This window comes from Pteropus medius, unplaced genomic scaffold (genome assembly GCF_902729225.1).
Source record: "Pteropus medius unplaced genomic scaffold, Ma_sr-lr_union100, whole genome shotgun sequence".
NCBI classification, from domain to species: domain Eukaryota; kingdom Metazoa; phylum Chordata; class Mammalia; order Chiroptera; family Pteropodidae; genus Pteropus; species Pteropus medius.
In genome coordinates, this window is record NW_024356335.1 from 3,902,966 (window position 1) to 3,917,733 (window position 14,768).

Consider the following 14,768-nt stretch of genomic DNA (forward strand, 5'->3'; position numbering starts at 1 on the left):
TAGAACTTGTCTAGAGTGGGGCTGGGGTTCCTGGTTTGGGGGAGTCTCTACAACAGCACCAAAGCCAGCTGCTTTATGCCTAAAGCCCCAGAACTTTGAATCAGACCCCGAATACACCTTGAATGCACCTCCCCACTGTGCTGAGGTCATGAAGACAGAGGGAAGGGCGGCACTCCCCCATCTTTTGGGGGGTCACTTCCTCTGAGACTGTAGCCAGTCCCCTTTTAAAGTGCCGGGTATCTATGGGGAAGGAAGGGACCCACAGAGCTGAGCAGAGCCTCTCCAGCCAGAGCAAATGCTCCATCCTGCCTTGGCAGGCACCTTCTAACATTCATTTTCTAAAAGTTAGGTGATTAAAAACAGTAACAAAATCCTAGAAATGCTCTGGTCCCAATGCCAGGAAGTTCCAAGACCAAGGCTCCAACTCTTGTCAGCTGGGCAGATGGGCAAGGACCCCTCCCAGCCTGGGGAGGACACCCCCCACCGCCACCCCACCCCCACCCCTACCAGACAGAGAACCCGAATCCTGGCCCTCTGTCCAGATCCCCAACCCCGCTGGGACCCAGCCAGCAGGTAGAGCAGAGAACAGAACCACTCTCCTCACCTGGGGAGGAGAAAGTATCAAACTGTGAAACTCCCCAACAAAAAAAAAAAAAAAAAAAGAAAAAAAAAAAAAAAGGAAAGAAAAAAAGGTATAGAGCTAAGTACACACCAGCCTGCTGGGTTTATACAAAAAATGAGTGAAATTAAGAGCGACATGGGAGTCTGTCCAGGGACTGGCTGGCAGCCAGAACCCACCTTCAAGCAAGTAATGAGCATGGGGAGGAAAGTGCTCAGAGCAAGGGGCAGGGGCAGGGCCAGACTGCTCCCTGCTGGAAAACCTCCCTTAAAGGGCCCCACCTCTCCCTTGCCCAGAGAGGGGGACGCTTGCAGAGGAGGGCTGAGGCTCTTCCGGCCAGGAAGCCAGCTCCGGCCAGTCCAGTCACAGCCCACCTGCCCCTCCAGCTTTGGCCCCAGCCTGGACCAGCTGACCCTGACGGGAGAGAAAGGGGGCAGTGCTTGCCCAGCCCAGCCAGGTCCCTGACCTCCATGGGCTTGGGAGGCACCTTCTAGGCTTCCTACAGGAAACCAGCTGCTCAGGACCCAGCCCTGGGCAGAGGAGAACCAGCACGGAAGCTCAGACCTTTCTCAGCGTGGGTCTCAGGCCTGAGCTGGAGCTAACTGGAGGGAGGAGAGGCAGTGCCACGTTCCAGCCGGGCTGCTAGAGCTGGGCCGCTGACTGCACTGCAGGCAGCGCCCAGAAATTCTTGGGAAGGGATCTGAGGAAGGGCGGGCGCGGGCCAGTGGGGCTGTGCTGGAGACAAGCATGTGCAAAGTGCAGGCTGCCAGGGCAGCAGGAGAACATTCGTGGGGCGAGGGGGTCTCAATCTGGAGTGTGGGTGGGGTCTGAGGTCTTAGCTCCCTGGAGGAGGCCGCCAGCGGGTCCCCCAGGGCACAGGGAAGGGACAGCTGAAGCACTAAGCAGTCAGAGGGCCACGGTGGCAGGATTCTGGGGGTGAACTGGCCTCCCAAAGGCAAGGGGGCAATAGAATAAAGCCCTGCCAAGACATGGTCGAGCCGCTGCTCCTTGTGTGAGCAGGGACATAGGGAAAGAGGCCCCTCGGCCATAAGCAGCCCCATGTGTGTAGGAGCTGCTGCATGTCTTCATCGAGGGGCCAGGCGGGTCTCCGGATGGGCATCCTGGCCATCTTTGTCTTGCCCACCTACTTCATGGGCCCGCATGTCCTGCCCTCTAGTGGTTCAGGGGAGAATATTCACAGTGGTGCCCAGGCCCTATGGGGCCAGGAGGTTCCTGGCATGGATGGGAGGACAATGGAATGATGCTTTGAGGCAGGAGTGGGGCTGGAGCGCATGGAGGAGGCACAGATGAGATGTGGTATGGATGGTGATCCGAAGGGGAAGTCCCCTTGTGGAACGACGCAGGTCTGGACACCCATGAAGGCAGGGCCCTTCTCCAGCCTGGACACTCGCTCCTCAGTGGCTTTCAATGACGACTGGCTCGTAGACCCCAGAGGAGACCCTGTGAGGAGAGACAGGTCAGCTAGTCCTTCTCGATACCCCTTTGGGACAGGCCCTTGGAAGTATTCACAAGCAAGCACTGTTTACTGGCCCCGTTTTGCAGAGGGGGGTAACTAAGGCTCGGAGAAGTTGAGTCACTTGCCTAGGGTGACACAGATGGTAAGCATCGGAGTCTGTGGGGTTGCAGAACTGGCACAGGCTGTGCCCGAGACCTTCCTGGGCAGTAGGAGCTTACACACTGGGGTGTGCTGTGCCCATTCTCATAGCAATCCTGGCAGGGAGGGACTGAACCCTGCCCACTTAGCAGATGAAGAAACTGAGGCTCAGAGGAATTATGAGGCCTGCCAAGAGGGCAGCAGAAGATCAGGGAGCTCTTCTCCCCACTGAGGCCAGGCCCGCCCATGAGGTTATGAACACCTGGGGCTCAGCAAGCTGCTCTGCTATGACCTTGCTGCCAAATACGCTGGTCTTCCCTCCCAGTTTCAGAAGAAGGTTAGAGACAGGTATTTGGGTATTTGCAAACTTCAAAGAGGTCCCCATTTTCTTTTTGCCCACCTCATCCTAGGGAGCTGCCCAGAAGGAGGTGGGGAGATGGCAGCTGCAATTTCGAGCCTTAGCCAGCAGGGGCCAGCAGAGCAGCACCGGAGGCTGGTCTGGGGCTCCTGGGAGGCCCAGCCAAGTCCCCTCCAGCCACTGGCCCTAGATGTTAAACAGGTACTTTCCCACTTTGCCCACAGGAACATGAGGAAAAGCCTTCAGCACAACCAGGGCTACACACTCCTGCATGTGGGAGGCTCCTCCACTCACTCACTCACTCACTCACTCACTCACTCAGTGTAAACATTCTGTGAATAAAGGATTGAGAGAGCACTGGCACTCCATAGAGTTCAAGCCAAAGTTTGATCCTATCACCCCGTAGTCTGTGAACATCATGATGGCAGAAGACTGTATTGCTCACTGCTGTATCCCCAGAACTTCGCTCACTGCCAGGTGCAATAAGGAACTGTCCAGTAAATGAGTCGCCATCATCATTTTTAAGGAGTTCCCAGATCTAGGTGGCAGGGAAAGGAAAGAAGCATCCTAAACAGATGCAGGAAGCCCTTGCTGTGAGCTGAGCTCTGTCCCAGGCACTTTCCGAGGTTACCCTTGGATCCCTCAAAGTCAACACTGGAGCGCTGTCCTGGGCTTCCAGGTGCGATGATGTGGTCCACATCGTTTGAGAGATGGGGAAAGTGAGGCTCATTTGAGAGAAGTGACTGGCCCCAGATCACACCATGGTGACAAGAGCTGGCATTCAAAGCCAGGTCAGTGGGCTGCAGAGACCTTGCTCTCAGCCCTGTGCCCCCCATGGCTACCCTAGCAACCCAACCATGAACCGTCACCCCTACCTGTTGGCCAGTTGGATGCCACTCAGCGTGGTGGAGCCGTCGCGGCTCACGAACAGCCGGAGGTTGCTGTCTGTGGGGACACGGGGGGGGATGGAGGCTGAGAAGGGTGGGGCCGGCCAGGTGACATCACCCCCCAGCCCACCCGGCGGGGGCAGCTCACCCTCAGTGTTGCTGCCATCGGTAAAATCCTGGCTCTGCATGATCTTCTCCACGATGTCATCGGCGTCGATCCGCGTGTCATCCACCCAAGTTGGGTGGCTCTCCATGGAATCCTTCTTCCGCCTGGAGCAGGGTTAACAACAGTCAGGGCAGTAAGAGGCACGACAATGACAATAGCAAGCACTTACAGTGCTCAGGATGCTCTAAGGGCACGTGAAAGCTTGTTCAGGCTCCATTCACTTAACCCCCATGTCAGCCCTGCAATGCAGGTGCCACGTTACCTGGTCTTATAGATGAGGACACAGAGACTCTGAGAGGCTGCATAGCGCCTAAGCAGGGGACCTCAGGTACACTCAATCACACACAGCAACTGCTGACCGGGCACGTGCACGCCACTTAGGCCAGGGCTACACCCCTCACGAATATCAGCTGGTCAAACAGTCACCATCCAACCCTGACGGAGGGACCCTGCCGTCCCGTGTTACAGGTAAAGAAGCAAAAGTTCGAGGAGCTACAGGGAGGGGTCTGTCTTCTAAGGCACTGAGCAGTGAGACTCACCGAAATGAGCGGTCGGACAGATGTGGGGGCCGGGGTGGCCGCGGGGGCTTTTCGGGGGGCCGGTGCTCACGCTCGCCGCCCTCGGGGCCCTCCACAGTCATGCTGAGGCCACCAGAGGCACTGCTGCTGGTGGACGTGTTGCGACGGTGGGTCAAGTCCGAGAGGCTGGAGGAGCGTGAGTGCTCCGTGCTGTAGCCTGGTGGGCAGGTGGGGCGGTTCGTCATGGGGGAGCCAGGGAATGTGGAAGGCCAAGGGCGCGGGGCCGGGCAGGCACTCACCGGAGATCTTGGACTGCTGGCTGGCATAGCTGGAGTTGCGGGAGTGGCCCGAGTGGAAGACCTCCTCGGGGCTGGACAGGTTCTGGTCCGTCTCCTCTGGCACCCCTGGAAGGTGGGGAGGAAGCAGGGGTGACCAGGGGTGCCCATCCTCTCACGGAGTCTGGTGGGGGCTGGGGGACACTGTGTATCTCCATGTAACAGACTGAAAGACTGGGGTTCAGAGAAATGGCCACCTGCTCCAAACCACGGTTCACCATCTGAACCCAGGTTTGTTCACTCCACAAATATCTGTCAGGGACCTCCTCCACCAGGGGTGCTCTACTGGGTGCTGTGAACAGGAGACAGGGCGTCACAGGCCGCTAGGGAGGAAGAACATGGAACAAAGAAGGACCCACGATGGACCACAGCTGTGGTGAGGGGTGCAGAGCGAGGAGCGGCACAGGCGGGGGTCTGACCCCATCTGAGGTCAGGGAAGGCTTCTCTGAGGCGGAGACCTTCAGGAGGTGTGGGAGGGAGCCAGCCAGGTCAGGCATCAGAGAAAGGGCCGTCCAGGCAGAGAGAACGGCCTAAGCAAATGTCCTGAGGTTTCAATGAGCTTGGGTCGGTGTAGCTGGAGTGAAGTGAGTAAGGGTGAGGGGAAGCGGCTGACAACCCTGTCCCAAGTCCCCCATAAGCCCAACTTTGAAACATATTGCCCAGCACTCCCAAAAGGAGGTACAAGGGGACCAGGTGGATATACCCAGGTTCCATGAGTACCGACCCACCAGTCCTCCTGTGGTCAACACAAGAAGCAATGACTCACCCATCCCTTCTTCAGAGATGAGCACGGTCAGGCCACCAGCTGGACCCCAGGCCTGACCGTAACCCCACCCAAAGCCAAGTGGCTTTTCAAGTCCCCAGCAAGTTCTTTGCACATGAGGGAAAGGAGCAGAGGCATGTGGGGGCTCAAACCCCATGCTGCCAGGGAGCGGGACCTCTACCTTCTATGAAAGCATCATCAGCAATGGGGTGGCCTGGTCCCCAGAACTCCCTTTGGAGACCCCCACCCTGATGCTACAATGGGGCTGGGAAGTCCCCATTCCCAAGCACAGCGCCTAGGCTGAGGCAGGCGAGAACCCCAGCTTTCCAGTCTGGGCCTCACCTGGCCGGGTCTCTGGGAAAAATACAGTGGAGGAAAACCAGTACTTCGGGTCAGAGGGTCCCTCACCGCGCCCAGCCCCCAGGGGCAGACTCACCCAGCCAACATCTGCTGAGCCACTTGGCCCTGTGCCCTAACTGCCACCACGTGCCGCTTTGCTCGCTAATCAGCTGGAGGCAGCCTGCCTCCAAGCTCTGAGCTCACCCCCAGGAGGGGTGTGGGGGCCAAGGCTCATATTCGGGGGCTCTGCTCCACCCCACACAGCACTAGATATAGGACTGGGGGGCAGGCTGGAGCCTCCTCTCCTGGCACCTCCTCCTAATTGCCAGGCCATCTCCTCTGGGGATTCAGGGTCCCCCAATTTGATTATAACATTAGTAATGATGATTTAATAGAAATGCATACAGCCCACATGCTCTGTGCAAGCAAGGCCCACGTCTGCTCAGTTCATACCCAAAGCAACCCAGGACGTGGTCACTACTGCTGACCCCATTTTATAGGAGGATGCTGAGGCCCAAAGAAGCAAAATGGCCAAAGTCATGGAGCCAGTGGGAAAGCAAGAGCTCACAGCATGTGCCTCTGCTGGGAACACTGCACCCTGCACCGCAGATTCGGCTCAAATGTCACCTCTTCAGCGGCACTTCCCTGGCCCCAGATAGATGCCTCTGTACCTCTCACGGCCCTGTTACTCTATGGGTAGACATGCATTTGACCTATTTACTGCCTGATTGATGCCTGTCTCTCCTGCTAGGTTGGGAGGGCCATAAGGCCAGGGACGTCATGTCACTCGGTCCAGAGCACTGCACAGTGCCTGGCATACAGGAGGGGCTCGGACAACATCTGCTTAATAGAAGCATGGACGGTGCGATCACCCCCCTCCCACCTCTCTTCTCAGCAAGCATCTCCCTTGGGACCTGGGGACATCTCGGAGGCAAAAGCCTTCGGCAGAGGGGAGGGGCATGGCAGGGTAGGCAGCGGGGAATGGTACCTGAGCCGAGGATGGTGGGCCGGGCCTTAGGGGGCCGGGACCCTGTCAGGGAGCTGGTGCTGCTGCTGCCACTGCTGCTGGTCCCACCACCCTTACACGTCAGCTGCAGGGAGGAATCCTGGCCTGGGATCGAGATGGACTTGGCAGTGGATGGCGGCCTTGGAAAGACAGAGGGACGTGACTGGGGTGTCCCACCCTCAGAGTCAGAAGAAAACAAGGGAGCACCACCCCTCAGGAAGCTTGCACCCACACTCACGTCTTGAAGCAGGGGTCCCCAGAGAGCAGGAACATCCCAATGGTGACCTGCAAGACAGGGAGAAGTCAGCCACACTGTGTCCACTCACTCAGCTCAGGCGCCCAACTTGCTTCGGCCTCTTTGCTCGGGCTACAGACAAGGCTTGGACTCTGATCCCATCCTGCCCGCTGCTGACCCTGGTAAAGCCACCGAACATCACTGAGCTCCCGTTTCTTCACGCAGAAGACAGAACTGATCCTGACACCCGCCTCGTGGAAAGGATGCAGCGAGATGAGGCTTCGCTTGGCTCGGTGCCTAGCTTGGAGTGATGGAGTGACAAAAGCCAGCTCCTGTTATCTCAAAACTACAGCTAGACTGAGCTCTCATGCTAGGGGCCGCAGCCTCTCTCCATCCTCAGTGCCCAGGTGCCCGAGTGGGCATGGCAGCACCAGCCAACAGCAAGAAGGCAGAAGCTCAAGAAGCCTACCCAGTAGTGGGGTTCACTGGGACCCTGACAGGAGGCGGGGGGGAGAGGGCAGGGTGCTCACATAGTGAAAGTTTTTTGAATAAAGCAAAACAAACAAACAAACGAAACAATAGAAACTTAATTTAACACCCAACTGGGTAAAGATTTCAGCAATGGCCCAAATGAGGCAAAATTTTGGTCCCCAAATCTGGGCCCAGGTGGGACGACAAGTGATGGGGTGGGAAAGAGGTGCTTGGACACCAGCCACCACAACAAAACCGGAGATCGTTGGGATGAGGCTGTTGTTATTGCTGCTGTTTTAATGGATTATTTCATTTGGCCATGATAGCAGCCTACGAAGTAGGTGATGGACCCAGGCTGTAAATGAAGGAACTCAGACTCAGAGGAAGTGACTGCCCAAGGCCCTATAGACAGGACATGATGAAGATGGCCTTGAAGCCAAGGCCACCTGCCCCGCACATGCCCTTGATCTGGCCTGAGGATGCATGGGGCCGCTGGAGCAAGGCTGAAAGGTCCCAGCTCCCACCACAATGAGCCTACACCTTTGCAGGTGCCTCCAGTTCCCTCTGTGAAGGGTCTGAGAGGCCCCAGAGCCTCTGCCCAACACCACCTGCCCGGTTCTGCCCCGGTACCATATGTTCCGGCTGGGTCAGCTGGCAGAGGTGTGGTTAGGATGAGACTATTTTCTCAGCCAGGTGGAAGGGTGTGGAGACAAGGAAGAGAGGTGTGCGGATGGCAGACACCCGGCTATCTCTGTCCCAAGAGGCCAAGGAGGCAGCTGCCTGGGGGGAAGGAGTGGCTCTAGCCACCGGAAACTGCACGTGGCTGGGGCCTTGGAGCAGCCACCCTCGGTCTGCCCAGGTCAAGGGATGGCAGGTTCTCCTGGTCACTGTTCCACTGGGAGCTCAGGTTGCCTCATGTCACATGTGACAATGGTGAGGATCTGGACTGTGGATTCAAGGGCCAGCTGTGTTGTGACCCCAGGCAAATGATCTAACCTCTATGCCTCAACTCCTTTCTGTGCAAAAACTGAGACTAATAATAGACACCACACCCCACGGGGTTGTTGTCAGGCATCACAAGACAAGAGGTGGCAGCACACAGTGATGCTGATCGCACCAAATCCTTAAAGACATTGTTGGGGTTCACTCCCAACCCCCGATTATGAATGGGGAAATAGTCCAGTGGCCAAGACAGGCCTCTGATGGTGGTTTCCTGACCCAGGGCCCACATCCTCCCAGTGTCCCTCACTGCCTGTCTGGGGGAAAACCTGTTTTTTTAACCTCCAGGGACTCTGATGGGGACCCCGCTGGGAGGGGGCGGAAGAGGCGGCGGGGCACCAGTACCTTCAGGATGGAGTTGTCTTGGCGGGTATTCTTTGTGTCGTATCCCTCTAGCAGACAGCAGCGCACCGTGGAGCCTGAGCCCGCAAACTCGGCCAGGTTCAAGTTGGCAAAGCCCAGCTGGGAGGGAGAGAGGAGGCTGTGGAAGGCTGCAGGGAGTGTGGGCGCAGGGCTGGCAGCACAAGGGTTAACTTGGCAGAGGAGGAGGGGCAGGCACAGCCCCTGGGACACCCCACAGCCCAGACTGACTGTTGCATAACCGGCACCCAAGGACAGAGGCCCGAGCTGGTGGCTTGGGTTGGCGGCTCCAACGTGGCAGAGCCAGGAGCTCACATCTCTGAGCTGCACAAAGCGCCCTTTGTGCCATGTCCCAGAATACACCGGGGCAGCGCCTGAGATGAAAGGACATTGTTGTCTTTGACACAGACACATTGTTCCCCGGGAAACAAGGCTGCGCTGTGGGAGCCGCCGGGACAGCGGGCGGGGGAGGGAAGGCCCGTGGGAAGTTGGCATTGGGACGGGTGGGTGGGGGTATTCTGCAGGGTGGGCAGGAGCGCCTCGTGGATGCTGGAGTGAGGGACTGTTGGGCAGTCAGTGGTGACGCTCCTTGCTCCTCGGATGCAGAGAGAGGAGCAAGGGATGGGGAGCAAAGTGGGAGAAAGTGTGAGAACAGGGTGTGTGCGCTAAGAAGGCCTCTTAAATGAAAACAAGACTGACAGACCTGGAGGGGCGACAGAGATCAAGGTGAGGGGGTGCTGGGCTCAGAGACTCAGGACAACCAAACCGACCGAGGACGTTTATGGAGCGCCTGCTGTGCGCCAGTCTCTACTGCTGACTTTGGGGCACGCGTGCCAGAATCAGGGACTCGGGTTCAGATCCTAGCCCTGCCGTGCACTCAGTGACCCCCATTTTACAGACAAAGAAACTAAGGTTCAGAGAGGAAGTGACATGCCCAGGGCCTGACATAGCTCAACCAACAGAGCCAGGCCTGAAACTGTCAACCCTTGCCACCTCTCCGGGCCTCAGTTTCTTCCTCTGTATCAAGGTTGCTGAGTGGATGTTCGATTGGAGAACGGAAGGGAAGGGCCTGGCAGGTGTGACCCGTGCTAGGCGCATGATTAACGTTTGCCGGGTGGAGGTGGGATGCTCCAGCTGTTTGCCGGTAGTTTCTTTCCTGGCTGGGCAGCTGTCCTCACCCACGTGAATCAATGGGAGGGGAAATTTCCACTCTGATGGCACCTTTCACAGCCCGGTTCTGGCCACCCTGCCCTCTGCTTCTGGAGTGGGACTCGAGTGCCTGGCCTGAGCCAGAGCAGAGCTCAAGGCCCAGACCGCTGAGCTTCCTGAGCTCTGGCCATGGGGACGCACCCCGCCCACAGGGTGAAGTGAGGCGGAGGCATTTCCCCTCCGGACTGACTAAACCCACCCCCTGCCACTGCGCCGCCTCCCTGAGGAGGCCCCAAAGGGTGGGCTGCACATCCCCATAGAAAAGGGGGTTTAAGGGTTGAGCAGTCTTATTCAAAGCTAGAGGCAACCCTCCAAAGGTGTCTCTTCCCATTTTTCTCCGTGGAAAAGGTTTTAATACGAAGGCTAAACCGTCTGTGGGTGCAGTGGAAACCAGGCAATGACAAGGATGTGTAACAGTGGGGACGGGCTGAGTCACCCGTCCCCCAGCCACACAATGGGACGCTGCTGCTGTTAAAGCAAAAGGAAATTTGCGATGACATGAAAACATGCCCATGACGTACTGGCAAGTAAAACAGCAAGCTGCAGAATCCACTTAGAACAAGTCCCTTCTGTGTATTTAAAAATCTTACTGTCTGCATAGACACGAGGATGCGCAGAGGGTGCTCACTTTGCATTTCTCTAAACCACATGCATACGTTTTATTCACTGCTCAGCATCTATGATGCATTTCATAATTATTTTTTCTTAAGAAGGTCTGGAAAGATCCTAATGAATCCCAACATATGTTGGGATCCTAATGAATCCCAACATATGGTGCCTTTCTGTTAAGCACAGACTATCAATAAAGATAATTCCAAGAAAATAATACATCTCCTGCAGGGCTGAGTGTCTCCTGTTTGGGGCTGGAAGATCTTTTGGGAGTTTTTGTCGTGCCTGTCCCATCCCGCCCCATCCCAGCCCACTGCCTCTTCACATAGCCCCACTCACCTTGGAATAAGCCTTTCCGCCTTTCAGCTCCTGCACAGGGAGACAGACACAGCAACAGAGTGACGAGGGAATCCAAGGGACCTCATATGTCTCCCCACTTCCCTCCACCCTGAATCCGACTGCTGGGGGAGGGGGACAAGAAAAGGGGCAGAGCGACTCACCTCACTTTCCCTGGGGGGACAAGTCAGGGGATGGGCCTAAAGCCACCAGACCAGGGGTCCCACACCCACCCTTCGGCCTGGAGCTCACAGTCCCCAGACCTGGCTGGGAGCCCAGCCTCACCTTGCGCACCGACACCCGGAAGATGCAGGGGTCCAGCAGGCCGGTGGCCGGGTTGGCACTCATCTTACACACGAAGGTGAACCTCTTCCGCCACCGCACACAGTTCTCCTGCACCTCCTCCCTGCGGGCCAGACAGGGCAGGTGAGCACAAGCATGCAGGTCAATGCCAAGGGCACGTACCAGGGGCAGGGTTAACCTCGGGGCAGGGGATGGAGGAGAGCTCTCGTTTTTCACTTTGTGTCACAAAGTGATTATTTTCATAACAAGAACATGCTTGTGTAAGTGTTACAGAAACAAAAGATATGCAATAAAAATGAAAAGAACAAGGCGGGTGAGGTCGGGCTGGAGGCAGCTGCACCTCTCTCTGCTCCCAGTGCTACCACCCACTTTGTCCTGTGGCCTTGGGTGGCTCTTTCTGCTGCCATTACCTCCTACCAGGAAGGCTCCCACTGGCCATCTCAAGTGACCCTCACAGTAGTCTTCCCAGGCTGGATCACCCGGCCATTTTACAGATAAAGAGACCGAGGCTAGGTAAACTGCCCAGTACCACTCAGCCAGGAAACCGTTGGCTCTCAGCCCAGGGCTGTTTGGCCCTAGAGGCCCCTTCTTTACCGCTAGTGACAATAACAGGTAATGCTCATACGGTGCTTTCCATGCGCCAGGCCCCACTCAACCACCTTACACGCCCAGCCACCCCTGGAGCCTGCTCCAAGTCACATCAATGCTTCCAACTCCTGTCTGGGGGCAGTCACTGCCATTAGCCCAATTCCACATTCAAAGAAACCAGAGCTCTGGGAATAAGACCCTGGCCATGAGGCCCACCAGTGGCAGAGCAGAACGGGGCCTTGAACCCAAGCAGTGTGATTCGGGTGCTACACGCTTAACCCTCACCACTCCAGGGCTAACATACTTCTCGGGCCCTCAGTTTCCCTGGCACTAATGGGGGCTGTCCCAGCTGCTCGAGTTCCTCCTGGGCCTGGGGAGCATGACCAAGCCCCAAATTTCAGCACCTCCTTAACAAGGAAGCGCTTTGTGCTTTGGGAGTGAGTGGGAGCCGGTGGGAGCAGCTCTTCTGAGTCTCTCCCAGCTGCTGCGGGGGCCTCAGCAGGAGCTGGGGGTGGCAGTGGCACGTGGCAGAGACGAGCTCTGCACACCTGCGCAGCTCCCCATGCCCCCACAGCCCGCCTGGCAGAACTGGTGCTTGGGAAGAGAAGGGAGGGGCCGGCATGAGAGACATTATCTCCAGCTTCATCCCACCTAACAGGAACAGCCAAGCGGACAGCGGAGGAAGTGACTGAGCCACACCCCGAGGAGCCCAGGAGTGCGGGTTCACTGCCAGACTGGGGGCTGAGTGGGGAGGGTCTGCGCAGGATGAGCATCTCCCGAACCTGGCTTGTTTGCTTCCCACTGCAACCTTGGAAGGCAGGCTCTATGCTACCCCCTCTGCAGCTGAGGGCACTGAGGCTCCAAGAGAGCGCCCCAGATCACATCCCCAGTGCCTGACAAAACCGAATTCAAGCCAGGACCATCCGACTGCAGAGTCAGAGCCAGGAACCATCACCTTAGTTCACGGACCACAGAGTCCGGAAAGCCTGGCAGGCAGAAGCCACCGAGACTGTGGCCAGCAGAGCCCTGCTATGCACCTGAGGCATCCACGCCGTCTCTGAGTGCCAAGTGTGTGCCAGGCATTGTGCACTGCAGTGGACTTACTCACAGAATGACATTTGACAGTCACCCCAGTGCTGACTCAGTGTTACCAGGACGGGGTGGAGGGAAGGGGTGAGTCAAGGAAGGTGACTAGCCACAGGGAAGTGACATTCCAGCTCAGACCCAAGTGAAGAGTGGGGAGTGCAGCCAGCAGGGGAGACAGTTCCAGGCTGAGGGAACGGCGTGAGTGAGGAGCGAACGTACTCTAGGTTTCCTTGGCTGATGCCAGCCTCTGAGCGGAGCCTCCGTGAGGAGCTCCCTCGTGGTTCCTCACGCCTTGAGGATGTGACCGAGGCTTATTCCATGCCCCGCCAGGTCTGTGACAAGGGGCAACCGGACTCGGGTCGGACAGACCGGGGCTCACAGTCCTCACTCTCCACCCTCGTCAGTAAAGCAGGCATACCAGCCACTTGTGCATGGGCACCTGGGGGCATTCAGTCAGGTGAGCCCCGCGAGGGCCTGGCGTGGGAAGCTCTGTGAGGTACGTCTCTTCTGATGAAGGCACTGGGGATCTAAAGGGCCTCAGTCACCAGAATGCTCCAACCGTGTGAGGAGGGTAAGCTCCAGCAACCCCCCGGAGCCCCAAGACTGGGGACAAACAGAAAAATCAGGGCTAGAGATGAGGGGAGGAGAGAGAGTCCCCAGTCCCCGACAGACATGCGCGGGAGCCCTCAGGAGGCAGGTGCCACAGGGGAAGCAGGAACCCTGACCCAGCCGTGCCAGCTCCATTCATTCATTCAAATAACTGAACGCCAGTCGAGTGCCAGATCCTGTTCTATGCACTGGCACCACAGAGGTGATCGCCTTACATTCTGGTAGGAGCAGAAAGATGAGGATCAAACAAATGAGAAAAATACGTGGTAGTGGAAAGGAAGGACTAAAACTATCTTTATTGGTAGGTGACTTAATCTCGTGTGTGGAAAATCCTAAGGAATCCACTATAAAAATTATCAAAATACACGAGTTCAGCAAGGTTGCAGGATATAAGACCAATATACAAAAATTAATTATTTCTATATACTAGCAAATACGCACAATGAAATTAAGAAAAGAATTTCATTTATAATAGTATCAAAAAGAATAAAATACGTAGGAATAAACTTAAGAAAATAAGTATAAAATATATACTCTGGAAAACTACAACACATTGTTGAAAGAAATTCAAAAAGCTCTAAATAAATGGAAAGACATCCTACGATCATTGATCGAAAGATTGAATATTGTTAAGATGACAATATTCATGAACTGATCTAAAAATTCAACAAAACCCCTATAAAAATCTAAGCTGGCTTTTTTGCATAAATTTAACAAGTTGATCCTAAACCTTAGAAAGTCAAAGGACCAGAATAGTCAAAACAATCTAGGAAAAGCAGAACATAATTAAAGGATTCACATGTCTTGACTGCAAAACTTCTACAAAGCAACAGTAATCAAGACAGGATGGTTGTGGCATAAGGATAAACACACAGATCAAAGGAACAGAACAGAGTCCAGAAATAAACCTTCACATATATAGTCAATTGATTTTCAACAAGGGTGCCAGTGGGGGAAAGAACAGTCTGGAACAAAAGCCGCTGGGACAACTGGATATTCACATGCAAAAGAACAAAGCAGGACCCAGTTACATATCATGTACAATAATTAACTCAAAAGGTATCGAAGACCTAAGTTTAAGAGCTAAAACTATAAAATTCTTGGAAGAAAACACAGAGGTAACTCTCTGTGATCTGAGATTAGGCAACGGTTTCTTAGATATGACATCAAAAGTACATACGACAAAAAATACAGATATATTGAACTTCAACAAAATTAAAAAATTTTTTGAGTCAAAGAACACCATCAAGAAAATGAAAAGACAACCCATAGTACGAAAAAAAATATTTGCAAATCATAAATATGTTAAGGGACTTGTAGCTAGAATACACCAAGATGGCTATAATTAAGACAGATA

At 55.4% G+C, this 14,768-nt stretch overlaps 1 protein-coding gene across 1 annotated transcript in view; it reads right to left on the reverse strand.

Annotated features, from left to right (window-relative positions):
• Positions 1 to 511: 511 nt before the first annotated feature.
• Positions 512 to 14,768, reverse strand: part of EEIG1 (estrogen-induced osteoclastogenesis regulator 1) — a 32,040-nt gene continuing 17,783 nt past the window's right edge. The window contains exons 2-11 of the mRNA XM_039861372.1: positions 11,111 to 11,231; positions 10,829 to 10,858; positions 8,657 to 8,773; positions 6,845 to 6,891; positions 6,589 to 6,746; positions 4,463 to 4,567; positions 4,185 to 4,380; positions 3,628 to 3,749; positions 3,468 to 3,537; positions 512 to 2,080 (exon numbers count right to left, since the gene is read on the reverse strand). Coding sequence (XP_039717306.1) covers positions 2,035 to 2,080; positions 3,468 to 3,537; positions 3,628 to 3,749; positions 4,185 to 4,380; positions 4,463 to 4,567; positions 6,589 to 6,746; positions 6,845 to 6,891; positions 8,657 to 8,773; positions 10,829 to 10,858; positions 11,111 to 11,231 — 1,012 coding nt within the window. The 3' untranslated portion in view covers positions 512 to 2,034. The remainder of the gene's footprint in view (positions 2,081 to 3,467; positions 3,538 to 3,627; positions 3,750 to 4,184; positions 4,381 to 4,462; positions 4,568 to 6,588; positions 6,747 to 6,844; positions 6,892 to 8,656; positions 8,774 to 10,828; positions 10,859 to 11,110; positions 11,232 to 14,768) is intronic.